Genomic DNA, 26,898 nt, shown 5'->3' with positions numbered 1-26,898 from the left:
TTATTTTAAGAATTTGAAATGTCAGAATAATAGGAGAGGGAGAATGATCTTTTTCAGCTTTTATTTATTTCATCACATTCCCAGTGGGTCAGAAGTTTACATGCATTCAATTAGTATTTGGTAGTATTGCCATTAAATTGTTTAACTTGGGTCAAATGTTTCGGGTAGCCTTCCACAAGCTTCCTACAATAAGTTGGGTGAATTCTGGCCCATTCCTCCTGACAGAGCTGGTGTAACTGAGTCAGGTTTGTAGGCCTCCTTGCCCGCACACGCTTTTTCCACTTCTGTCCACAAATTTTCTATAGGATTGAGGTCAGGGCTTTGTGATGGCCACTCCAATACCTTGACTTTGACCACGACTTTGGAAGTATGCTTGGGTCATTGTCCATTTGGAAGACCCATTTGCGACCAAGCTTTAACTTCCTGACTAATGCCTTGAGATGTTACTTCAATATATCCACATCATTTTCCATCCTCATTATGCCATCTATTTTGTGAAGTGCACCAGTCCCTCCTGCAGCAAAGCCCCCCCACAACATGATGCTGCCACCCCGTGCTTCAAGGTTGGGATGGTGTTCTTTGAATTGCAAGCCTCCCTTTTCCCTCCAAACATCACAATGGTCATTATGGCCAAACAGTTATATTTTTGTTTCATCAGACCAGATGACATGTCTCCAAAAAGTACGATTTTTGTCCCCATGTGCAGTTGCAAACCATAGTCTGGCTTTTTAATGGCGGTTTTGGAGCAGTGGCTTCTTCCTTGCTGAGCGGCCTTTCAGGTTATGTCGATATAGGACTCATTTTACTGTTGATATAGATACTTTTGTACCTGTTTCCTCCAGCATCTTCACAAGTTCATTTGCTGCTGTTCTGGGATTGATTTGCACTTTTCGCACCAAAGTACATTCATCTCTAGGAGACAGAACGCGTCTCCTTCCTGAGCGGTATGACGGCTGCGTGGTCCCATGGTGTTTATACCTGCGTACTATTGTTTGTACAGATGAACGTCGTACCTTCAGGCATTTGGAAATTGCTCCCAAGGATGAACCAGACTTGTGGAGGTCTACAATTTATTTTCTGAGGACTTGGCTGATTTCTTTTGATTTTCCCATGATGTCAAGCAAAGAAGCACTGAGTTTGAAGGTAGGCCTTGAAATACATCCACATGTACACCTCCAATTGACTCAAATGATGTCAATTAGCCAATCAGTAGCTTCTAAAGCCATGACATCATTTTCTGGAATTTTCCATGCTGTTTAAAGGTGCAGTCAACTTAGTATAAGTAAACTTCTGACCACCTGGAATTGTGATACAGTTAATTATAAGTCAAATAATCTGTAAACAATTGTTGGGAAAATGATCTGTGTCATGCACAATGTAGATGTCCTTACCGACTTGCCAAAACTATAGATTGTTAACAATACATTTGTGCAGTGGTTGAAAAACGAGTTTTAATGACCCCAACCTGAGTCTATGTAAACTTCCAACTTCAACTGTTTGTGAAACTGCTGCTCTGTCAACAGTTTCCTGTGGGTGTTTTCAGAACAGATCAGTTTGCTCTATTTAGCTGAGCTCAACCACTGATCTAAGAGAAGTTTTTCACACCACTGAAATAAGGAAGTAATGAGAGAGAAGTCATATAGCATAGCAGTATTTTCCATTCTTCAGTCCTCTCTACGACAGTAGACTGTATAGCTCAGTGGAGCCCCAGTTAGAGACAGGTATGATACCTGCAGTGATGATCCTGTTGATCCTCTTCTGGAACACAGGTAGGATGCTGAAATACAAACATACACTTGTGACACTTACTGAGATATGTTTTGATATTGTAAGATATGTTACCATTTGCAGGGTTAGTAAAATAACATGCAACTGGAAGCAGACAGTAAAAATGTGTCTCAAAGCAGGACAATGATGTGATCACCTGTAAATGTACTTTACTGTAGCCTAACCGTCCATCTGGGGACAGGCACTAATGTCAGTTAAGTTGTGATGGTGTCATGCATCTGACTGCTGTATATTCAGTGTGTCAATGATTGACTGTATCTGTCTCTATGTAAATGAATGAGAGTATATTTTATGTATCTATTTAATATTGGTCTGATGTTAGAGCAGGAGAAGGGAGGAGTGTCGATGCCAGAGGTCTGTGACCTGGGTCAAGATCAACAGGCCTGATGCTACATGTCAGGAAGAGAGAGAGAACGAGAGAGAGATGGAAGAGAGAAGAGGGGAGAGGAGAGGAGAGAGGAGTGGAGGGGAGAGAGAGGAGGGGAGGGGAGAGGAGAGAGTAGTGGAGAGAGAGAGGAGAGGAGGGGAGTGGACAGAGCATAGCCGAAGGAAGTAGGCTGCAGCACCACCTGAAAAATAAAAAAAATGAAAAAATGTATTCCAGTACTGTATCAGCGGTTTGATGTAGCCTTCTGTAGCGAGCCCAAAATAACCTTCTTGTTTATAGGGGCGGCAGGTAGCCTAGTGGTTAAAGCATTGAGCATGTACCTGAAATGTTTCTAGATCGAATCCCCGAGCTGACAAGATAAACATCTGCCGTTCTGCTCCTGAACAAGGCAGTTAACAAGGGCCCTCTCAGCCAGCTGGTTATACTAGGGCCCACTCAGTCAGCCAGCTACACTAGGGCCCTCTCAGCCATCTGGCTCCTCTAGGGCCCTCTCAGCCAGCTGGTTACACTAGGGCCCTCTCAGCCAGCTGGCTCCACTAGGGCCCTCTCAGCCAGCTGGCTCCACTAGGGCCCTCTCAGCCAGGTGGCTCCACTAGGGCCCTCTCAGCCAGCCGGTTACACAAGGGCCCTCTCAGCCAGCCGGTTACACAAGGGCCCTCTCAGCCAGCTGTCCTAGATCATAACAACCTGTACGTGTTCCTGTGAGACTCACCTTTCCATAGTGGGGTCATGTTAGTGTGTCCTAGATCATAACAACCTGTACGTGTTCCTGTGAGACTCACCTTTCCATAGTGGGGTCATGTTAGTGTGTCCTAGATCATAACAACCTGTACGTGTTCCTGAGAGACTCATCTTTCCATAGTGGGGTCATGTTAGTGTGTCCTAGATCATAACAACCTGTACGTGTTCCTGAGAGACTCACCTTTCCATAGTGGGGTCATGTTAGTGTGTCCTAGATCATAACAACCTGTACGTGTTCCTGAGAGACTCATCTTTCCATAGTGGGGTCATGTTAGTGTGTCCTAGATCATAACAACCTGTACGTGTTCCTGAGAGACTCACCTTTCCATAGTGGGGTCATGTTAGTGTGTCCTAGATCATAACAACCTGTACGTGTTCCTGAGAGACTCACCTTTCCATAGTGGGGTCATGTTAGTGTGTCCTAGATCATAACAACCTGTACGTGTTCCTGAGAGACTCATCTTTCCATAGTGGGGTCATGTTAGTGTGTCCTAGATCATAACAACCTGTACGTGTTCCTGAGAGACTCACCTTTCCATAGTGGGGTCATGTTAGTGTGTCCTAGATCATAACAACCTGTACGTGTTCCTGTGAGACTCACCTTTCCATAGTGGGGTCATGTTAGTGTGTCCTAGATCATAACAACCTGTACGTGTTCCTGAGAGACTCACCTTTCCATAGTGGGGTCATGTTAGTGTGTCCTAGATCATAACAACCTGTACGTGTTCCTGAGAGACTCACCTTTCCATAGTGGGGTCATGTTAGTGTGTCCTAGATCATAACAACCTGTACGTGTTCCTGTGAGACTCACCTTTCCATAGTGGGGTCATGTTAGTGTGTCCTAGATCATAACAACCTGTACGTGTTCCTGAGAGACTCACCTTTCCATAGTGGGGTCATGTTAGTGTGTCCTAGATCATAACAACCTGTACGTGTTCCTGAGAGACTCACCTTTCCATAGTGGGGTCATGTTAGTGTGTCCTAGATCATAACAACCTGTACGTGTTCCTGAGAGACTCACCTTTCCATAGTGGGGTCATGTTAGTGTGTCCTAGATCATAACAACCTGTACGTGTTCCACTGCAGAGACTCATCTTTCCATAGTGGGGTCATGTTAGTGTGTCCTAGATCATAACAACCTGTACGTGTTCCTGAGAGACTCACCTTTCCATAGTGGGGTCATGTTAGTGTGTTGTCCAAACGGTTCTGACACTACAGACAGAAGTTGGCAGATGGACTGTATGACTTCAGACGATGCTTATGGGGTCGTAGAGCAAAACGGAGAACATCATCGTGTTCCTGAGTCTCATCTTTCCATAGTTTACAGGCCAAACTGATCGGATGTTACAGACATTTGCGTGAGAAGACCCATTTTCTGAAAGTTTCAAGGTCTGACAAACACAGCTCTAGCTCTGGGACCTTTCACCTCAGATGAGGAATGGAGATATTGGTGGATGTGCTGGATTGAGATGTAATAAATATCTCTAGTTTAACAGATGGATTTTGATGGGATTGTTTTTTAACGTTAATTAGATTTCTACAGGTTCACTGAAATGGTTGACTAAGGGTTAAATGGTATTCTAAGGGTTAAATGGTATTCTAAGGGTTAAATGGTATTCTAAGGGTTAAATGGTATTCTAAGGGTTAAATGGTATTCTAAGGGTTAAATGGTTTCTAAGGGTTAAATGTTATTCTAAGGGTTCAATTGTAAATGAAAAGAGCATCAAACATGGATTGTGTGTGGGGGGTACAGAGATGTGGTAGTCATATAATAATCATGCTGTGGTCTACATTTTGTTCATCATCAAGCAGACCAGATCATTAGAGATGGTGGGAGAGCCTGTTAGGCTGTTTAAAATGGAACAATATCATTTATATACTGTAGCATGAGACTAATACCTCTATATACATTTTAACTGGATTTGAGTGACGTTTTCGAAATTGTTTTCATAACTAAATTAAATATATAATACATAATATATCATTTTTTCACTGAGACATCATGGAGTGTACATCAATTTAAATCCCAACTTGTAACTAAAGTATAAATAATAAAAAATCAACAATGTATTGGACAGGCCTATGAGGTCTAAAGGTCTGTCTTTCCAAGACATTCTGTTCATCTGCAAGCAGACCTGGTGATTCTAGATGGTGGGAGAGCCAGTTATTTAAACTGGAAGAATATAACTTACTGTAGCCTATATAATGTAACAGTGACATTAATCCATTCATATATACTGTAGTTGAAGGTTATTTTAGTGTCATAAAAAGTGTTCATTAAAACAAATCAGGATGTTTGGTGGATGGATTCAATGTAGATGTTCTGCTGTGTATCCAGGTGTTTATATGAAAGTGGTAGATTTGTAATTCTTTACAAGAGCAAGTTCTGGATTACTTTTCTTTGGGTGACCTCAGGCTTTGACAATTCAGCTAAGTGTTTAATAGGGATAGCCCCCTTTTTCCTTTAACTGCCTGTAGCTCAGGCCCTGAAGCAAGGATATGCATATTCTTGGTACCATTTGAAAGGAAACACTTTGAAGTTTGTGGAAATGTGAATTGAATGTCGAAGAATATACCACAATAGACCTTGTAGAAGAAAATACAAAGAAAAAAACCAACCAATCTTTTTTTACCAGCATCTTTGAAATGCAAGAGAAATGTCATAGTTCTAGCCATCACTCTGGTTGTAATTCTGATAGTGTACACAAGATGGCAGCAATGTATGTACAAAGTTTCAGATGGATAACTTGAAGTATGACTGAACTACACAACTTTTAGTGTGAAGTCCCCAGGTACATTTGGGCAAATCGTGAAGGAGACAGTCACATTCATATTGCATTTTTCTGCAAGAATATTGTCAAATCTGTATACTTGGACTTTGATTTAGCTTTCCAAGTATTAATAGCCATATTACAAGTTCAACATTTGCAAACAACCAGTTTTCATAACTTCATAACTCTGAATATCCTTCAAATTTTTGTCCAAAAGGAAAAGGCATGCTGTCACAAAAGGTTAGCGCCTACATTTTGCGACCGAGACAGGGTTTCCGGATGCTCCCGTAAAGCCCAGCTCATTGGCCTTCTAGCTATCTTTGTTTGACCCCGATTGGTGCTTATTTGACAAAGATTCAGTCCTTCAAGTGATGGCCACCCGCGTTATCGACGTGCCATGAAGGCGTCGCTCACTAACCAAATATGGTGTCCTATAGGATATACTACACCCCTAATTAAATTGTGAAGTCTTGTTACCTTCTAGGATCTCTGAGGATATGAACATGATTTGACCCGTTGAAACAACGTTTAGGCTGAAATTCACAGATTCCTTTCTTTGCAAATTGAACGAGTCGAAATACAAAATTGATCGTGCATGCTATATGGACCTTTTTAGGTTAACCTCTATGGGCTAGGTGGGACGCAAGCGTCCCACCCGTGGTGCACTCCATCAACAGCAGGTGCATTTCAAGAGCGGCAAATTTGAATCCAAATAAATGTCAAAATTCAAATTTTTCAAACATACAACTATTTTACACCCTTTGAAAGATAAACATCTCCTTAATCTAACCACGTTTTACGATTTCAAAAAGGTTTTACGGCGAAAGCATAAATTTAGAGTATGTTAGGACAGTACATTTACAAGAGTTGTGTGTAATGTTTTGTCAATTCAAAGACAGGGTCACCAAAACCATAAAACCAGCTAAAATGATGCACTAACCTTTTACAATCTCCATCCGATGACACTCCTAGGACATTATGTTAGACAATGCATGCATTTTTAGTTCTATCAAGTTCATATTTATATCCAAAAACAGCATTTTACTATGGCATTGATGTTGAGGAAATCGTTTTCCCTCCAATAACCGGCAGTCAAGTCAGTACCACAAATTAAATAATTAAAATTAGAAAACATTGGTAAAATATTATATTGTCATTTAAAGAATTATAGATTTACATCTCTTGAACGCAATCAACTTGCCAGATTTAAAAATAACCTTACTGGGAAATCACACTTTGCAATAATCTGAGCACTGCGCCCAGAAAAATACGCTTTGCGATACAGACTAGACGTCATGTTGGGGAGATCTAAAATTGAAAATACTATGTAAATAATCCATTACCTTTGATTCTCTTCATCAGATGTCACTTCCAGGTATCACAGGTCCATAACGAATGTAGTTTTGTTCAAAAAAGCTCATCATTTATGTCCAAAAATCTCCGTCTTGTTAGCACATGATCTAAGCCAGCCGGACTTCTCGTCATGAACGAGGGGAAAAAATATATTTACGTTCGTTCAAACATGTCAAACGTTGTATAGCATAAATCATTAGGGCCTTTTTAACCAGAACATGAATAATATTCAAGGTGGACGAATGCATTCTCTTTTATACCGTATTGGAACGAGGGTACCCAACATGAACTCGCGCGCCAGGTGTCTAATGGGCCATCATCGTTCCATGGCTCTTGTTCGGTCAGATCTCCCACCAGAAGACTCAAAACACTTTGTAAAGGCTGGTGACATCTAGTGGAAGCAATAGGAAGTGCCAAAATATTCCTCAGCCCCTGTGTTTTTCAATGGCATAGGTTTAAAGGTAATACAACACATCAGGTATCCACTTCCTGTCAGAAAATGTCTCAGGGTTTTGCCTGCCAAATGAGTTCTGTTATACTCACAGCAGACACCATTCAAACAGTTTTAGAAACTTTAGAGTGTTTTCTATCCATATATAATAAGTATATGCATATTCTAGTTACTGGGTAGGATTAGTAACCAGATTAAATCGGGTACATTTCTTTTATCCAGCCGTGCAAATACTGCCCCCTAGCCCTAACAGGTTAAGAAAAATGATTATATCTAACAAAACGACACTTCATGTTATCTCTGGGACCCTTTGGATGATAAATCAGAGCAAGATTTCAGAATGTAAGTACACATTTCACCTTCAGAGGTGAATTTATCAAACTTATCGTGCTGAAAAAGTGTTTTGTTGTTGTAACAGCGGTCGTACAAAGGGGAACAAGGCACAGCGTGTGAAGTGCTCATATTTCCTTTTTAATGAATACACTTTAACAAAACAACAAAATGACCGACAACAGATCCTTCAGGTGAACATACACTAAACAGAAAACAACTACCCACAAAACCCAGGAAGAAAAACCCCTACTTAACCTCTCGGGTAGGGGGCAGTATTTGCACGGCCGGATAAAAAACGTACCCGATTTAAATCTGGTTATTACTACTGCCCAGAAACTAGAATATGCATATAATTGTTTGATTTGGATAGAAAACACCCTAAAGTTTCTAAAACTGTTTGAATGGTGTCTGTGAGTATAACAGAACTCATATGGCAGGCAAAAACCTGAGAAGATTCCTTACAGGAAGTGCCCTCTCTGACCATTCCTTGGCCTTCTACACTCTCTTTATTGAAAACTGAGGATCTCTGCTGTAACGTGACACTTCCTACGGCTCCCATAGGCTCTCAGAAGGCGGCAAAACGTTGAATGATGCCTTTGCAGGCCATGGCTGAAAAACAGTAGCGCATTTGGATAGTGGTCGATCAGAGAACAATGAGACTGGGGGCGCGTGCACGAGCCGACACCGTGTTTTTATTTTTTCGTCTTTGAACGAAAACAAGGTTTCCCGGTCGGAATATTATCGCTTTTTTACGAGAAAAATCGCATAAAAATTGATTTTAAACAGCGGTTGACATGCTTCGAAGTACGGTAATGGAATATTTAGAATTTTTTTGTCACGAAACGCGTCGGGCGCGTCACCCTTCGTCACCTTTCGGATAGTGTCTTGAACGCACGAACAAAACAGGATATTTGAACATAACTATGGATTATTTTGAACCAAACCAACATTTCTTATTGAAGTAGAAGTCCTGGGAGTGCATTCTGACGAAGAACAGCAAAGGTAATCCAATTTTTCTTATAGTAAATCTGAGTTTGGTGAGGGCTAAACTTGGTGGGTGTCAAAATAGCTCGCCATCACGGGCTAGCTATCTACTCAGAATATTGCAAAATGTGCTTTTGCCGAAAAGCTATTTTAAAATCGGACATAGCGATTGCATAAAGGAGTTCTGTATCTATAATTCTTAAACTAATTATGTTTTTTGTGAACGTTTATCGTGAGTAATTTAGTAAATTCACCGGAAGTTTGCGGGGGGTATGCTAGTTCTGAACGTCACATGCTAATGTAAAAAGCTGGTTTTTGATATAAATATGAACTCGATTGAACTTGATTGAACGAAACATCCATGTATTGTATAACATAATGTCCTAGGAGTGTCATCTGATGAAGATCATCAAAGGTTAGTGCTGCATTTAGCTGTGGTTTTGGTTTTTGTGACATTATATGCTAGCTTGAAAAATGGGTGTCTGATTATTTCTGGCTGGGTACTCTGCTGACATAATCTAATGTTTTGCTTTCGTTGTAAAGCCTTTTTGAAATCGGACAGTGTGGTTAGATTAACGAGAGTCTTGTTTTTAAAATGGTGTAAAATAGTCATATGTTTGAGAAATTGAAGTAATAGCATTTCTAAGGTATTTGAATATCGCGCCACGGGATTCCACTGGCTGTTGAGTAGGTGGGACGATTTCGTCCCACATACCCTAGAGAGGTTACATATGATCTCTAATCAGAGGCAACGAGGATCAGCTGCCTCCAATTAGAGATCAACCCAAACAATCCCAACATAGAAATAGAAAGACTAGAACTTAAACATAGAAATAGAAAACATAGAACAACCCAAAAACACCCAAAGCAACCACCTGTCACGCCCTGACCACTCTACTATGGAAAAATGACCTCTTACAAGGGTCAGGACGTGACAGTGGTTAGGAGCTCTCCTCAAACAATAGCATGGTATTTTGTCGCCATAACACCTACTGTAAATTGGACAGTGCAGTTATATTAACAAGAATTTAAACTTTCAGCCAATATAAGACACTTGTATGTACCGATATTTGTTGTTTCTCTAAAATCTGCGATCGTGACACAAAACGCTGCGTAATTTACAACTGTCCAGCTAACGGGACGCCAATCCCTAGGCTACTTAGTCCTACAACTGTCACCTTGTAACAGCTGATTTACTTAACAAAAGGCACATCTCAATATGTGGTCCAGGTGCCTTAGTGTTCCTATAAAAACCTGTGTCCAAACTCAGCATTAAATAGTATCTCATCAGAAGAGTGTACAGAGATAAGTTATTACTCCTATTGAAATGTCATGTTTTTTACTGTTTATTCTGTTGCATTAAAAAACACGTCTGATTGGACTAGATCCATGTTGAGGTGAGACATGTCTGATTGGACTAGATCCATGTTGAGGTGAGACATGTCTGATTGGACTAGATCCATGTTGAGTGAACGTCTGATTGGACTAATCCTTTATACACGTCTGATTGACTAGATCCATGTTGAGGTGAGACACGTTTTTTCCATTTAGGTGAGACATGTCTGATTGGACTAGATCCATGTTGAGGTGAGGCACGTCTGATTACTAGATCCATGTTGAGTGAGACATGTCTGATTGGACTAATCCACGTTGGTGAGACATGTCTGATTGGACTAGATCCATGTTGAATACTCTATTACTAGATCCATGTTGATGAGACGTCTATTGACTAGATCCATGTTGAGGTGAGACATGTCTGATTAGACTAGATCCATGTTGAGGTGAGGCCATTCCATGTCTTTATTGGTTTGTATGTGAAGACAGTTTGGGAGAAGGTGGTGGACCGTTTGAGGATTCTACAGTTCCCCTGGTGGAGGTTCTTGGAACACTGCTATTTAAGTCTGAGGTTGATAAAAACCAAATGTGGTGCTGCTATGTTAAGAGTGTAGAACTATATTACAGTAGTGGTTCTGTGGTTTTCTGAAAAACAAAATGGTGCATTGGTTCTGGTAAGTTAAGATAATCAGAAATACTATGAAACATCCCCACTTTTAGAACCCACTAACAACCAGGAAAAGTTGCCTACTTCTATGCGTACTGATGCATGTGTCATATGTCATGGAAAAACTGCAAGATTATGTTATAATGCTTGTATTGCATCAAATGGTTGTTTTATTCGACAGAACAGAGTATTCTGTTCACTATTGTGTGTGTGTGTTCTACTCAGGATGGGCCTCTGGGAGATAACACTGACAGGAGATTTACGATGTCTTTGAAACCTAAAGAGCATTCAAGAGAAGGAGTTAATGTTTCCGCTCTATACCGTACCAGGGAGAGATGGTTCCAGTTTGGAGTCTTAACCTTGTGACACATTCTCTGTATCTGTTGTTCATCAAGTAGGTTGAAAGGGGTCTATCTTGGCTATAAAAGACCTTTGTACTTTTGTCTCGCCACTCTCAACGGATCATTAGAAATGGTGAATCGTTGACAAGTCACTGCTATTGCAAAGCTCTCATTATTAAAGATTTAGTTTAAGTATAACTCTGACTTGTGTGATAAGTTTGTCCACTCATTTGATAGTAAAGAAATGACCCACCACACACTCATAATTGACAGAACCGACAAAAAAGACATGCTCACATGCAAACAAAAGACAATAATTAAATTGACAAAACTTTTTTTTTGGACATAACCATAAATGTTATGAAATAAAACAAAACTTGTTGATCAAGTGTAGTAATTTGAATTGAAATGACCGTAAATCAACGTTGTAGATGATAAAAGATTTGAGTTAAAGTTTAACCTGTTAGGGCTAGGGGGCAGTATTTACACCGCCGGATAAAAAACGTACCCGATTTAATCTGGTTACCACTCCTACCCAGTAACTAGAATATGCATATACTTATTACATATGGATAGAAAACACCCTAAAGTTTCTAAAACTGTTTGAATGGTGTCTGTGAGTATAACAGAACTCATTTGGCAGGCAAAAATCTGAGACGGTTTCATGCAGGAAGTGGCCTGTCTGACAAGGTGTCGTTCTTCTTGTCTCTGTTTATTGAAGAGTGAGGATCTTAGCTGTCCCGTGACACTTCCTACGGCTGCCATAGGCTCTCAGAAGGCGGCAAAACACAGAATCGTGGCTTTGCAGGCTCTGGCTGAAAAAAAGTAGCGCGTTTGGGTAGTGGCTGGTTACAGTACTGTGAGACTCAGGCTCGTGCCCGCGTCGACCGAAAGCTTTGTTTACTTTCCTCTGTTTAGCTAAATGGACATTCCCGGTCGGAATATTATCGCTTTTTTACGAGAAAAATGGCATAAAAATGGATTTTAAACAGCGGTTGACATGCTTCGAAGTACGGTAATGGAATATTTAGATTTTTTTTGTCACGAATTGCGCCATGTGCGCGACCCTGATTTACCATTTCAGATAGTGTCTGGGACGCACGAACAAAACGCCGCTATTCGGATATAACGATGGATTATTTTGGACCAAACCAACATTTGTTATTGAAGTAGCAGTCCTGGGAGTGCATTCTGACGAAGACAACAAAAGGTAATCAAACTTTTATAATAGTAAATCTGATTATGGTGAGTGCTAAACTTGCCGGGTGTCTAAATAGCTAGCCCGTGATGCCTGGGCTATGTACTTAGAATATTGCAAAATGTGCTTTCACCAAAAAGCTATTTTAAAATCGGACATATCGAGTGCATAGAGGAGTTCTGTATCTATAATTCTTAAAATAATTGTTATGCTTTTTGTGAACGTTTATCGTGAGTAATTTAGTAAATTGTTAGCGAATTCCCCGGAAGTTTGCGGGGGGTATGCTAGTTCTGAACGTCACATGCTAATGTAAAAAGCTGGTTTTTGATATAAATATGAACTTGATTGAACAAAACATGCATGTATTGTATAACATAATGTCCTAGGGTTGTCATCTGATGAAGATCATCAAAGGTTAGTGCTGCATTTAGCTGTCTTCTGGGTTTTTGTGACATTATATGCTAGCTTGAAAAATGGGTGTCTGATTATTTCTGGCTTGGTACTCTGCTGACATAATCTAATGTTTTGCTTTCGTTGTAAAGCCTTTTTGAAATCGGACAGTGTGGTTAGATTAACGAGAGTCTTGTCTTTAAATAGCTGTAAAATAGTCATATGTTTGAGAAATTGAAGTAATAGCATTTCAAAGGTTTTGAAAATCGCGCCACAGGATTCAACTGGCTGTTACGTAGGTGGGACGAATTCGTCCCGCCTAGCCCAGAGAGGCTAACATTTTGTAATGGCTTTCGTCATAATGAGAAGAGGACCAAAGCGCAGCGTGGTAAGTGCTCATGATTTATTAAACAAAGAAACACTCGAACAAAAATAACAAAATGAAAAGCCAACAGTTCCGTCAGGTACAAAATACAAAACAGTAAACAACTACCCACAAACACAGGTGGGAAAAGGCTGCCTAAGTATGATTCCCAATCAGAGACAACGATTGACAGCTGCCTCTGATTGGAAACCATACTCGGCCAAAACAAAGAAATAGAATGCATAGAATGCCCAGCCCCATATCACACCCTGACCTAACCCACTCGTCACCACACTCGTCCCTTAATTAAGTGTCCACGGACCATTCCCACAAGTTGACATTTTGTTTCAAATTCCCATTTTGGGGATTTAGGAGTTCGCCATGTGAAATCATTTTATCTCTGTGTCTCTCTCTGCATGACCAGGGGGAGAGAGTCTCCACCAGGTATTTATGGCCTGAGGTAACAGAACCTGGGTGTAGGAGAGAGTGAGTGAGAGAGAGGGGATGCCACGATCTATACCCAGAAAGGGCCACATCATGACACCTACTAAATAGTTTCTAGTTAAACTGGTTAAACTGGTTAAATGGATTTAACTTCATCCTAATCTTCTACCGCGGTAACCAGTTGACCTGAGCAGCCCGATGAAAACTCACGCTGTCCCAAATTAGAACATACATTAGCTTCTCAGGATCACCTGACCCTCTCTGCTCTGGCTGGTAAAGACTGTCATGTAAGGTGTTGAGGAAATGAAGGAGATGGGCGGTGTGGTCTGGTCCAAGGGTGGCATGGTGGTGGAGGACCCTATAGTGGCTCATAGCTGCACATAATATTATGGTGACATTTCCCCTGCGCTGGACAGGTACCTCAATGATGATGCATTGGCCAAGGATGTTCCTTCCTCTCCTCCTCTTCGTCGCTAAATTGATTCCAGCCTCATCTATGAATATGAGTTCCTGGAGGATGGGACTTGCATCCAACTCCCTGATTCTATGAAATGACAGTAAACACTGTAATTGCTGAATAGTAAAGTTCACTGGTAACATCAATGAGTCTCTAATGTTTCTACAGAGTAATACTAGTATATTACTGGTAACATCAATGAGTCTCTAATGTTGTCGGGCCGCTCTGGCGGCTCCGGGCAGTCGGGCCGCTCTGGCGGCTCCGGGCAGTCGGGCCGCCCTGGCGGCTCCGGGCAGTCGGGCCACCCTGGTGGCTCCGGGCAGTCGGGCCACTCTGGCGGCTCCGGGCAGTCGGGCCACTCTGGCATCTCCGGGCAGTCGGGCCACTCTGGCATCTCCTGACTGGCGGGCAGTTCTGGCGACTTACGACTGGCGGGCAGCTCTGGCGACTCTTGACTGGCGGGCAGCTCTGGCGACTCTTGACTGGCGGGCAGCTCTGGTGACTTACGACTGGCGGGCAGCTCTGGTGACTCTTGACTGACGGGCAGCTCTGGTGACTCTTGACTGGCGGGCAGCTCTGGTGACTTACGACTGGCGGGCAGCTCTGGTGACTTACGACTGGCGGGCAGCTCTGGTGACTCTTGACTGGCGGGCAGCTCTGGTGACTCTTGACTGGCGGGCAGCTCTGGTGACTGTTGACTGGCGAGGCTGGGCTGACGCACTAGAGGCCTGATGCGTGGGGCTGGTACTGGATGTGCCAGCCTGGAGACACGCACCTCAGGGCTAGTGCGGGGAGCTGGCCTGGGGCTCCATCCTTGCCCCGTCAAACAGCCCTTGTGCCCCCCCAATTTTTTTTATTGGGGCTGCCTCTCGGGTTCCCTTAACTTGTCCTCCCAGGTCCATCCTTCCTCCTCGTTCGTCCGCTGCTTGGTCTTTTGGTGGTGGGTAGTTCTGTCACAAAAAATGTCGTACTCGTCACAGAAAATGTCGTACTGGAGAGAAGAGGACCAAGACGCAGCGGGAATATGGATACTCATATTTTAATTACAAAAAAGGAGTAAAGCATCCACTTGACAAAACAATAAGAGATACTCACGACAGTGCAACAGTTCTGCAGGCTATTAAACGCAGTGCAAAAACACTACCCACAACCCCAAAGAAAAACACACACACCTATATAGGACTTCCAATCAAAGGCAACTCAACACACCTGCCTTCAATTGGAAGTCCCAATCACCAACACAAACATTCACACACACAAAATCTGCCACGTCCTGACCCCAAAACTAATACAATAGCTCCATCTGCTGGTCAGGACGTGACATTTACACACAAGAGATTTTAGTTGTGAAGGTTGTGCCAAAGGTAGAGAATTGTGTGTTGTGTTTTGCCAAATGTTTGTTGTAGAATTGAAATCTGAGTGTAAAGCTAAACATGTTCCAGTAGTATTGTAGATGTGGTGTCTGGTTCTGATAAATGAGTTACAGGTTTGGGTCATTGGTCCTCATGGTCCAGTAGTATTGTAGATGTGGTGTCTGGTTCTGATAAATGAGTTACAGGTTTGGGTCATTGTGTCTCATGTTCCAGTAGTATTGTAGATGTGGTGTCTGGTTCTGATAAATGAGTTACAGGTTTGGGTCATTGGTCCTCATGTTCCAGTAGTATTGTAGATGTGGTGTCTGGTTCTGATAAATGAGTTACAGGTTTGGGTCATTGTGTCTCATGTTCCAGTAGTATTGTAGATGTGGTGTCTGGTTCTGATAAATGAGTTACAGGTTTGGGTCATTGGTCCTCATGGGCCAGTAGTATTGTAGATGTGGTGTCTGGTTCTGATAAATGAGTTACAGGTTTGGGTCATTGGTCCTCATGTTCCAGTAGTATTGTAGATGTGGTGTCTGGTTCTGATAAATGAGTTACAGGTTTGGGTCATTGGTCCTCATGTTCCAGTAGTATTGTAGATGTGGTGTCTGGTTCTGATAAATTAGTTACAGGTTTGGGTCATTGGTCCTCATGGGCCAGTTTTAGTGTGGAAACAATTAGGAAAAACTGTAAGGTTGTTGTATTAAGTGATGGTCAAATGTACTTAAACAAATGAGAAGAGAATCATATGAAAGTCTTGTGAGCATTGCATTGTGAAAGGAAATTACTTTATATGAAATGTATTTCTAAATGAATCACTGATTAGGTCTGTCTGTCTGTCTGTCTGTCTGTCTGTCTGTCTGTCTGTCTGTCTGTCTGTCTGTCTGTCTGTCTGTCTGTCGCCACCTAGCCCAGAGAGATGTTAACAAGAAGTTAATGTCAAACGCTGTTTAAAATCAATTTTTATGCGACTTTCCTCGTAAAATAGGGGAGGGGAGAGGGGAGAAGAGGAGAAGAGAGGGGGAGAAGAGGAGAAGAGAGGGGGAGAAGAGAAGAGGAGAGGGGGAGAAGAGAGGGAGAGGAGAGGTAGAGAAGAGGAGAGGGGGAGAAGAGAAGAGGAGAGGGAGAGGAGGAGAGGAGAGGGGAGAAGAGAGGGAGAAGTGTAGTGGAGAGGGGGAGAAGAGTAGAGGAGAGGGGGAGAAGAGGAGAAGAGAGGGGAGAAGAGGAGAAGAGAGGGGAGAAGAGGAGAAGAGAGGGGAGAAGAGGAGAAGAGAGGGGAGAAGAGGAGAAGAGAGGGGGAGAAGAGAGGGGAGAAGAGGAGAAGAGAGGGGAGAAGAGAGGGGGAGAAGAGGAGAAGAGAGGGGAGAAGAGGAGAAGAGAGGGGGAGAAGAGGAGAAGAGAGGGGAGAAGAGAAGAGGAGAGGAGAAGAAGGGGGTGGGAGAAGAGGAGTGGGGAGAAGAGGAGTGGGGAGAAGAGGAGAGGGGGAGAAGAGGAGAGGGGATAAGAGTAGAAGAGGGGAGAAGAGGAGAGGAGAGGAGAGGAGAGGGAGAGAAGAGGAGAGGGGGAGAAGAGAAGGAGAGGGGGAGTAGAGGAGAGGAAAGGGGAGAAGAGAAGGAGAGGGGAGAGGGGAGAAGAGGAGAGGAGAGGGAGAGAAGAGGATAGGGGAGGAGAGGAGAAGAGAGGGGAGAAGAGGAGAAGAGAGGGTGGGAAGAGAAGAGGAGAGGGGGAGAAGCGAGGAGAAGAGAAGGGAGAAGAGGAGAGGGAGAGAAGAGGAGAGGGGGAGAAGAAGGGTGGGAGAAGAAAGGGGGAGAAGAAGGGAGAAGAGAGGGGAGAAGAGAGGGGAGAAGGGGAGAAGAGGAGAGTAAAGGGGGAGAAGAGGAGAGGAGAGGGGGAGAAGAGGAGAGGGGGAGAAGAGGAGAGGAGAGGGAGGAGAAGAGAGGGGGAGAAGAGGAGAAGAGAGGGAGAGGGGGAGAAGAGGAGAAGAGAGGGGGAGAAGAGGAGAAGAGAGGGGGAGAAGAGAAGAGGAGAGGGAGAGAAGAGGAGAGGGGGAGAAGAGAGGGAGAGGAGAGGAGAGAGAAGAGGAGAGGGGGAGAAGAGAAGGAGAGGAGGAGGAGAGGAGAGGAGAGGGGGAGAAGAGGAGAGGAGGGGAGAAGAGAGGGAGAGGAGAGGTAGAGAAGAGGAGAGGGGGAGAAGAGAAGGAGGAGAGGTGAGGAGGAGAGGAGAGGGGGAGAAGAGGAGAGGGAGGGGAGAAGAGAGCGGGGTAGAGGAGAGGGGGAGAAGAGGAGAAGAGAGGGGGAGAAGAGGAGAGGGAGAGAAGAGGAGAGGGGAGGAGAGGAGAGGGAGAGGAGAGGGGGATAAGAGGAGAGGAGAGGAGAGGAGAAGAGGAGAGGAGAGGGAGAGGAGAAGAGGAGAGGGAGAGGAGAAGATTGGGGAGGAGAGGAGAGGGGAGAAAAGGAGAAGAGGGGGAGAGGAGAGGAGAAGAGAGGGGAGAAGGGGAGAAGAGGGAGAGAAGAGGAGAGGGGGTGAAGAGGAGAGGAGGGGAGAAGAGAGTGGGAGAAGGGGGAGGAGAGGGGAGGAGAGGGGAGAAGAGTAGAAGAGAGGGGAGAAGAGTAGAAGAGAGGGGGAGAAGAGTAGAAGAGAGGGGGGAGAAGAGGAGAAGAGAGGGGGAGAACAGGAGAAGAGAGGGGGAGAAGAGAAGAGGAGAGGAGAAGAAGGGGGTGGGAGAAGAGGAGTGGGGAGAAGAGGAGTGGGGAGAAGAGGAGAGGGGGAGAAGAGGAGAGGGGGATAAGAGTAGAAGAGGGGTAGAAGAGGAGAGGGGAGGAGAGGAGAGGGAGAGAAGAGGAGAGGGGAGAAGAGAAGGAGAGGGGGAGAGAGGAGAGGAAAGGGGAGAAGAGAAGGAGAGGGGAGAGGGGGAGTAGAGGAGAGGAGAGGGAGAGAAGAGGAGAGGGGAGGAGAGGAGAAGAGAGGGGGAGAAGATGAGAAGAGGAGAGGAGAAGAGAGGGGAGAAGATGAGAGGAGAGGGGGAGAAGAGGAGAGGAGAAGAGAGGGGAGAAGCGGAGAAGAGAGGGTGGGAAGAGAAGAGGAGAGGGGGAGAAGCGAGGGAGAAGAGAGGGGAGAAGAGGAGAGGGAGAGAAGAGGAGAGGGGGAGAAGAAGGGTGGGAGAAGAAGGGTGAGAAGAGGAGAGGAGAAGAGAGTGGGAGAAGAAGGGGAGAAGAGAGGGGAGAAGAGAGGGGAGAAGAGGAGAAGAGGAGAGTAGAGGGGAGAAGAGGAGAGGAGAGGGGGAGAAGATGAGAGGAGAGGGAGGATGGGAGGGGAAGAAGAGGAGAGGGGGAGAAGAGGAGAGGGGAGAAGAGGAGAGGGGGAGAAGGGGAGAGAGAGGGGAGAAGGGGAGAAGAGAGGGGAGAAGAGGAGAGGGGCAGAAGGGGAGAAGAGGAGAGGAGAGGGGGAGGAGAGGAGGGGAGAGAAGAAGGTGAGAAGAGAGATTGGGAGAAGAGAGGGGGAGAAGAGGAGAAGAGAGGGGGAGAGGTGGAGAGGAGAAGAAGGGGAGAATGAGGAGGGGGAGAAGAGGAGAGGGAGAGAAGAGGAGAGGGGAGAAGGGGGAGAGAGGAGAGGGGAGGAAAGTGGAGGAGAGAGGAGAGGAGAGAGGGAGAAGGGGAGAAGAGAGGGGGCAGAGAGGAGAGGGGAAGAAGCAGAGGGTGAGATGAGTAGAGGGGGAGAAGAGGAGAGGAGAGGGAGAAGAGGAGGGGGGAGAAGAGGAGAGGAGAGGAGAGGGGGAGAAGAGGAGAGGAGAGGGAGAGAAGAAGAGAGGAGAGAGGGGAGAAGAGGAGAGGTGAGGGAGAGAAGAGGAGAATAGAGAGAGAGAGGAGAGTGGTTAGAAGAGAAGAGTAGAGGAGAGGAGGGAGGAGAGGGGAGGATAGTGGATAAGATTGGTTGAGAAGGGGAGAAGAGGGAGAGGAGAGGAGACTTGAGAGGAGAAGAGAGAGGGAGAAGGGGGAGAAGAGGAGAGGAGAGGAGAGGGAGAGAGAGGGGAGAAGAGGAGAGGAGAGGGAGAGAGGAGAGAGAGAGGGATGGGAGGAGAGAAGAGGAGAGGTGGAGAAGAGAGAGGGAGAAGAGGAGAGAGGGAGAAGAGGAGAGGGGAGGAGAGGAGAAGAGAGGGAGATGGGAGGGAGAAGAGGAGAGGAGAAGGAGGGGAAGAAGAGTAGAGGGGAGAAGAGGAGAGGGGAGGAGAGGGGAGAGGAGAGGAGAGGAGAGGAGGAGAAGAGGAGAGGGGAGAAGAGGAGAAGAGAGGGTGAGAAGAGAGAAGAGGGGGAGAAGAGGAGAAGCGAGGGGGAGAAGAGAGGGGAGAAGAGAAGAGAGAGAGGTAGAAGTGGAGAGGGGCAGAAGAGAGCGGAGAAGAGAAGAGGAGAGAGTGAGAAGAGGAGAGGAGAGGTGGAGAAGAGGAGAGGAGAGGGGAGAAGAGGAGAGGAAAGGGGGAGAAGAGGAGAGGGGGAGAAGAGAGGGAGAGAGTTGAGGGTAGAGGGGAGAAGAGTAGAGGGAGGGGAAGAAAAGGAGACGAGAGGGTTAGAAGACGAGTAGGGGAGAAGAGTACAAGACAGTGGTAGAAGAGAGGGGGCAAAGTGAGAGGAGAGGAGAGAGGAGAGGAGAGGAGAGAGGAGAGAGGGGCAGAAGGGGAAAAGAGGGGTGGGAGAAGAGATGGGAGAAGAGGAGAGGAGAGGGGAGAAGAGAGGTGAAAGTCACTGAGCTCTTCATTAAGGCCATTCTACTGCCAATGTTTGTCTATGGAGATTGCATGGCTGAGTGCTTGATTTATACATCTGTCAGGAAGGGGAGTGGCTGAAATAGAATCCACTAATTTGTAGGGGTGTCCACATACTTTTGTATATATAGTGTATGTACACATGGGTGTTGTCGCACCATACCAACGATAAGCCTGTCTTCCCCATCACATCATGAAAGGTCATGTTGATGTTCATTTAACCTCTGTCTCTCTCTTCCTCTGACTCCTCCCTTTCTCCTTTGTTTCTCTCTATCTCTCTGTCTCTTTCTCTCTCTTTCTCCTCTGTCTCTCTCTTTCTCCTCAGATCTCCAGGCTCAAAGCGTCAGTCCACCAGGTAGGTAGAGTATAAATCTACAGTGATTATAGCAGTTCAATATTAGTCAACTTTATTATCCCACATGGAGAAATTCATGTGTCCATACAAACCATTCTAAACCCCAATAACAAGTAGTGTTTTATGGAACTACTAATACTTGTCAACCACAAAGCACTACTGCTGTTAGAATAACAGAATCACTGTCATCATCTGTCCTCACCACTGTGTTTTCCTCTCTGCTGTTTACAGCTGAATACTCAGTCAGACTGGTGGATGGGACCACTTCCTGTTCTGGGACAGTGGAAGTCTTCTCCAGAGGAGAGTGGTTGGGTCTATGTCCTGGGTGGTGGAGCATGATGAGAGATGTTAAGGTTGTGTGTAGAGAGCTGGACTGTGGGAATCCTGTATCTGCATCTAGAGGACCTCTGTTTGAAGATGGAAGAAGAGGAGTCAGAATATTTAGAATTTGTAGTGGAGATGAGTCTTCTATTAGACAGTGTGGCATCATAGATGGACCTGGTTACTGTTATGGTGAATATTATCATCATGTGACCTGTTCAGGTAAGAGACTGGTCATATTGAGAGATTTATTTATACATTATACAATATTACCATGTATCATGTTTTATGTGTTTTTATTTCATTTAAATAGAGGGAGAGATGTCAGATGTATTTAAACATTATATTTGTGTTTGTCATATTGGTTTATGGGAGATGTTCATGGGCAGATCATTGTAGTTCAGATGGTACTGAAGTGAAGCTGCCTGATGGATGTCCAGCTGTTTATTTTCTATAAAGTGAAGTGAACTTATTCCTGTCTCCTGCCTGCATTATTCCCAACCCTGAGTGACTAAGAACCCATTTCTACCTCTTACAGTATCAAACATAGCAAACTACAATCTTTTATCCAACATATTTGTGTTTAGTCCTTGACAGTGTCATCAACAAAACTGATTGAATGTTCAACCAAGTCTTCTTCTCCAGAGTCTGTGCGGCTTGTGGATGGAGCTGGTCTCTGCTCTGGGAGAGTGGAGGTGAAGTCCAATCAGTCCTGGGCCTCAGTGTGTGAAGCTGACTTTGACCGGCAGGATGCAGAGGTAGTCTGTGGGGAGCTTGGCTGTGGGGCTCCTGCAGCTCTACAGGGGGGCTCTATGGAGAAGGTGAGGGTCAGACCTGGGATAAAGAGTTCCAGTGTAAAGGCAAAGAGTCCCTTCTCCTGGACTGTGACACCTCAGACAGAGAAAACAACACCTGTGTACCTGGTAATGCTGTTGGACTCACCTGCTCAGGTAAGAAACAGTTTGTCACTCAATCAACATTGTTTCTCACCTGGAGTGAAGAATATGAGAGACAATATAGGTGTGTTTTAGTGAGAAAATAGTAAGATTACTGTCTCTCTCTTTTCTTTTCTCAGAGCCTGATGATGTGAGGCTGGTGGGAGGAGGCAGTCACTGTGCTGGTGGAGTGGAGTGGTACGACCAGGGAGAGTGGAGGACTGTGGGATCTGACTGGGACCAGGAGGGTGTAGCTGCAGTAGTGTGTAGACAGCTGGGTTGTGGCTCCACTGTTCCAGTTCTACCTGGAAACACCACTAGAGGGTTTGGAGTTATCTGTAATGGGGATGAGCCTGTACTGAGGGAGTGTGGGAGAAGTTATTATCTCCTATCCTGGACTCACAGTGATCTGCTCAGGTAATAACAAGATATTGTAATTATATTCAACTGATTTCCTTCATTCATACAACTTCCTCTGCACCTCTCATGATGACTGTTTAGCTTGTCAGTCTGCTTTACTAAATAGATCACTCAGTCAAGTAGGAATCAAATGCAACTTAAATATCCCAGAATGCTTTGTATTTGAGTGTTATCTCAGTGAACGTCTCTTCTCACTACCACTGTCACATGTCATGTTATTGTCATATCTAAATGAGGAAAGTAGTTGAGGAGCTACGTTTTCTTTTTCTCTCCTCTTGTTCCAGATGTCCTGCTTAAGCCTGATATCAACATATGTTGTCTCAGTGACTGTAGGCCCACTACTCATGTTGCCCTGTGAGGGAGGGTGGCTAGCACTGTTACATGCTGATGTTATTGTCATATCTATAGGAAACTAGTTGAAGAGGTTTCTCTTGTTCTCTGTTATTGTTACAGATCTCCTGGTCCAGCCTGATATCTCCCTGACTGACTCAATGGGAGGGGTCTCCAGGGGACACCAGGGGCCCGAGATGTTCAGGGGCTACAGCTTCACCATCACCTGCTCCACTCAGCCACAGTACCCAGGAGGCTCCTTCCTCCTCACGTTCACCGGCTCCAACAGAACCCAGACCCAGCCAGCTGTCAATCACTCCGCTGCCTTCCTCTTCCCTGCTGCAGATGACTCCCACCAAGGGACCTACAGATGTGTTTATGACAATTATGTTTTCTCTCATAACTTCTCCTCTGAGAGTGAGCTCCTCTCCCTCACCATCACAGGTAACTGAACATGAACCAGACTTATAACTTTGTCATTGACAGATTTCCCACAGATCTATGTGATGATGATCAGTCCCCTCATCAAAGGTGTTTCTGTTTGCAGCCTCTCCTCTGCCAGCCTTCATCATCAGACACGTTGTAGTGCTGCTGATCCTACTGACAGGCATCACCACCTCCTACCTGTACTACAAGGTAAAGACATTTACTCAGACGTTACAAGTCATTTAAACTAGAGGGAGAGGGTGAGGGGGAGAGGGAGGGAGAGAGAATGGAGATACTAGAGAGTAAATGTCTGACTGTTGGTGCTGTGTCTCCCTAGCCCACCAGGAGGCAGAAGAGAGTGAACAGGGTGAGCAGCATGGATCTTTATGTCAATGCCAATGAGATGGTCTCTCTGAGCTCCAGAGCTGAAGCTGGACCGGGAGAGGAGAGAGCAGCCCAGGGGACGGAGTAGGAGTAGAATGAAGCTGACCCTACATGCTGATCTTAGGTCAGTTTTGTGTTTTAAATGGATGTTCAGCAGTGGACTGGTGTTTAAAATGTGGTGACAAACCTGAAGTGATTCTAAGTTTAATAACAAGTTCAGAATTAGTTTCTCTTTCTAGAACCTTGGAAGAAATCTAAAAGGAGTGACTGTAACCACCATTATTCCTTTTAGTTTGGTTTTACCACCAGAGAAACATGCGGTTCTGGGTAACATGGGGTTCTGGGTAACATGGGGTTCTGGGTAACATGGGGTTTTGGGTAACATGGGGTTTTGGGTAACATGGGGTTCTGGGTAACATGGGGTTCTGGGTAACATGGGGTTGGTAACATGGGGTTCTGGGTAACATGGGGTTCTGGGTAACATGGGGTTTTGGGTAACATGGGGTTTTGGGTAACATGGGGTTTTGGGTAACATGGGGTTCTGGAGTAACATGGGTTTTGGATTATTTTAAGAGAGTAGCTCAATTACGTCTGTTTTGTGTTCCAGAATAAATTGAGCTTTTTTGCTTTTGTCTTAATGTCTTTATCTTATTTAGTGTCTCTTAGATTCTTTATCTTATTTAGTGTCTCTTAGATTCTTTATCTTATTTAGTGTCTCTTAGATTCTTTATCTTATTTAGTGTCTCTTAGATTCTTTATCTTATTTAGTGTTCTCTTAGATTCTTTATCTTATTTAGTGTCTCTTAGATTCTTTATCTTATTTAGTGTCTTAGATTCTTTATCTTATTTAGTGTCTCTTAGATTCTTTATCTTATTTAGTGTCTCTTAGATTCTTTATCTTATTTAGTGTCTCTTAGATTCTTTATCTTATTTAGTGTCTCTTAGATTCTTTATCTTATTTAGTGTCTCTTAGATTCTTTATCTTATTTAGTGTTCTCTTAGATTCTTTATCTTATTTAGTGTCTCTTAGATTCTTTATCTTATTTAGTGTCTCTTAGATTCTTTATCTTATTTAGTGTCTCTTAGATTCTTTATCTTATTTAGTGTCTCTTAGATTCTTTATCTTATTTAGTGTCTCTTAGATTCTTTATCTTATTTAGTGTCTCTTAGATTCTTTATCTTATTTAGTGTCTCTTAGATTCTTTATCTTATTTAGTGTCTCTTAGATTCTTTATCTTATTTAGTGTCTCTTAGATTCTTTATCTTATTTAGTGTCTCTTAGATTCTTTATCTTATTTAGTGTCTCTTAGATTCTTTATCTTATTTAGTGTCTCTTAGATTCTTTATCTTATTTAGTGTCTCTTAGATTCTTTATCTTATTTAGTGTCTCTTAGATTCTTTATCTTATTTAGTGTCTCTTAGATTCTTTATCTTATTTAGTGTCTCTTAGATTCTTTATCTTATTTAGTGTCTCTTAGATTCTTTATCTTATTTAGTGTCTCTTAGATTCTTTATCTTATTTAGTGTCTCTTAGATTCTTTATCTTATTTAGTGTCTCTTAGATTCTTTATCTTATTTAGTGTCTCTTAGATTCTTTATCTTATTTAGTGTCTCTTAGATTCTTTATCTTATTTAGTGTCTCTTAGATTCTTTATCTTATTTAGTGTCTTAGATTCTTTATCTTATTTAGTGTCTCTTAGATTCTTTATCTTATTTAGTGTCTCTTAGATTCTTTATCTTATTTAGTGTCTCTTAGATTCTTTATCTTATTTAGTGTCTCTTAGATTCTTTATCTTATTTAGTGTCTCTTAGATTCTTTATCTTATTTAGTGTCTCTTAGATTCTTTATCTTATTTAGTCTCTTAGATTCTTTATCTTATTTAGTGTCTCTTAGATTCTTTATCTTATTTAGTGTCTCTTAGATTCTTTATCTTATTTAGTGTCTCTTAGATTCTTTATCTTATTTAGTGTCTCTTAGATTCTTTATCTTATTTAGTGTCTCTTAGATTCTTTATCTTATTTAGTGTCTCTTAGATTCTTTATCTTATTTAGTGTCTCTTAGATTCTTTATCTTATTTAGTGTCTCTTAGATTCTTTATCTTATTTAGTGTCTCTTAGATTCTTTATCTTATTTAGTGTCTCTTAGATTCTTTATCTTATTTAGTGTCTCTTAGATTCTTTATCTTATTTAGTGTCTCTTAGATTCTTTATCTTATTTAGTGTCTCTTAGATTCTTTATCTTATTTAGTGTCTCTTAGATTCTTTATCTTATTTAGTGTCTCTTAGATTCTTTATCTTATTTAGTGTCTTAGATTCTTTATCTTATTTAGTGTCTCTTAGATTCTTCATCTTATTTAGTGTCTCTTAGATTCTTTATCTTGAAGTGTTTCCATTATTAGTCCATGTATTATTATAATCATCTGGTCATTCTTTGTATTTTGAAACATTTTTTAATAAAGGGGTTTGTTGTTGTTGTTGTTCACCTCATGATGTTGTTAGTAGTCTAGAGATAATAATTTAATTGATTATAAATGTTATGATATTGATTATGATGTAGATTATTGTTATGATGTTGTTAGTAGTCTAGAGATAATAATTTAATTGATTATAAATGTTATGATATTGATTATGATGTAGATTATTGTTATGATGTTGTTAGTAGTCTAGAGATAATAATTTAATTGATTATAAATGTTATGATATTGATTATGATGTAGATTATTGTTATGATGTTGTTAGTAGTATATAGATAATGATGTTATTGATTATAAATGTAATGATATTGATTATTGATTATGATGTAGATTATTGTTATGATGTTGCTCTCTAAACTGCCATGTAATCAACTGAATGCTTTTAATAAAATGACAGGCTGTCAGTCTTGTGTGATTCCCCTCTTGGACAGACTACAACATACAGTATGAATTAACTGAGATCAGTCTTGTGTGATTCCCCTCTTGGACAGACTACAACATACAGTATGAATTAACTGGTCATACATTAGGCAGGAGGTTAGGAAGTGCACCTCAGTTTCCACCTCTTTTTGTGGGCTGTATGCACATAGCCTGTCTTCTCTTGACAGCCAGGTACCCACCTGTATATAGTATTGCTATTGTTATTTTACTGCTGCTCTTTAATTACTTGTTACTTTCATTTCTTATTCTTATTCATATTTTTTTAAACTGCATTGTTGATTGTGGCTCGTAAGTAATAATATTTGATTTGATTTGAGGTCTGCCTACGGCGGCCTTTCTCAATAGCAAGGCTATGCTCACTGAGTCTGTAGATAGTCAAAGCTTTCCTTAAGTTTGGGTCAGACAAAGTTGTCAGGTATTCTGCCACTGTGTTCTCTCTGTTCAGGGCTAAATAACATTCTAGTTTGCTCTTTTATTCTTTGTTAATTCTTTCCAATGTGTCAAGTAATTATCTTTTTGTTTATTCATGATTTGGTTGTGTCACGTCCTGATCCTTGTAAGAGGGCATTTTCCATAGTAGAGTGGTCAGGGCGTGACAGGTGGTTGTTTTGGGTGGTTTTGGTTTTCTGTTTCTATGTGGGGTTTTCTAGATTTCTATTTCTATGTTTCTGTTCTCTATGTTTTGGCCAGGTA

The 26,898-nt window shown here is 42.9% G+C and overlaps 1 protein-coding gene across 2 annotated transcripts; it reads left to right on the top strand.

The window, feature by feature from the left end:
* Nucleotides 1–1,469: 1,469 nt before the first annotated feature.
* LOC123732932 (uncharacterized) lies at nucleotides 1,470–23,622 on the top strand. 2 transcript variants are annotated; one of them, XR_006763502.1, is made up of 8 exons: nucleotides 1,470–1,769; nucleotides 20,445–20,474; nucleotides 20,706–21,017; nucleotides 21,441–21,745; nucleotides 21,871–22,147; nucleotides 22,604–22,924; nucleotides 23,028–23,116; nucleotides 23,244–23,622. XR_006763502.1 is itself a non-coding variant. In XM_045712252.1 (8 exons), the coding sequence occupies exons 6-8, from the start codon at nucleotides 22,642–22,644 to the stop codon at nucleotides 23,376–23,378; spliced, it is 507 nt and encodes a 168-aa protein (XP_045568208.1). In that variant the 5' UTR covers nucleotides 1,481–1,769; nucleotides 20,445–20,474; nucleotides 20,706–21,017; nucleotides 21,441–21,745; nucleotides 21,871–22,147; nucleotides 22,604–22,641; the 3' UTR covers nucleotides 23,379–23,622. The 2 variants fall into 2 exon arrangements, 1 of the variants encoding a protein (XP_045568208.1); XM_045712252.1 differs by having other exon boundaries at nucleotides 1,481–1,769.
* Nucleotides 23,623–26,898: the final 3,276 nt, after the last annotated feature.

This window comes from Salmo salar, unplaced genomic scaffold (assembly GCF_905237065.1).
Source record: "Salmo salar unplaced genomic scaffold, Ssal_v3.1, whole genome shotgun sequence".
NCBI classification, from domain to species: domain Eukaryota; kingdom Metazoa; phylum Chordata; class Actinopteri; order Salmoniformes; family Salmonidae; genus Salmo; species Salmo salar.
Note: the sequence above shows the minus strand (reverse complement) of the source record. Positions and strands in the feature narration are given on the sequence as shown.

Bases quoted from the DNA above. Each gene is read 5' to 3' on its own strand.
- LOC123732932 (XM_045712252.1), top strand. From the start codon at position 22,642: ATGGGAGGGGTCTCCAGGGGACACCAGGGGCCCGAGATGTTCAGGGGC. The intron at 22,925-23,027 runs GTAACTGAACAT...TTCTGTTTGCAG, and splicing joins CCTCTCCCTCACCATCACAG to CCTCTCCTCTGCCAGCCTTC. The intron at 23,117-23,243 runs GTAAAGACATTT...GTGTCTCCCTAG, and splicing joins CCTCCTACCTGTACTACAAG to CCCACCAGGAGGCAGAAGAG.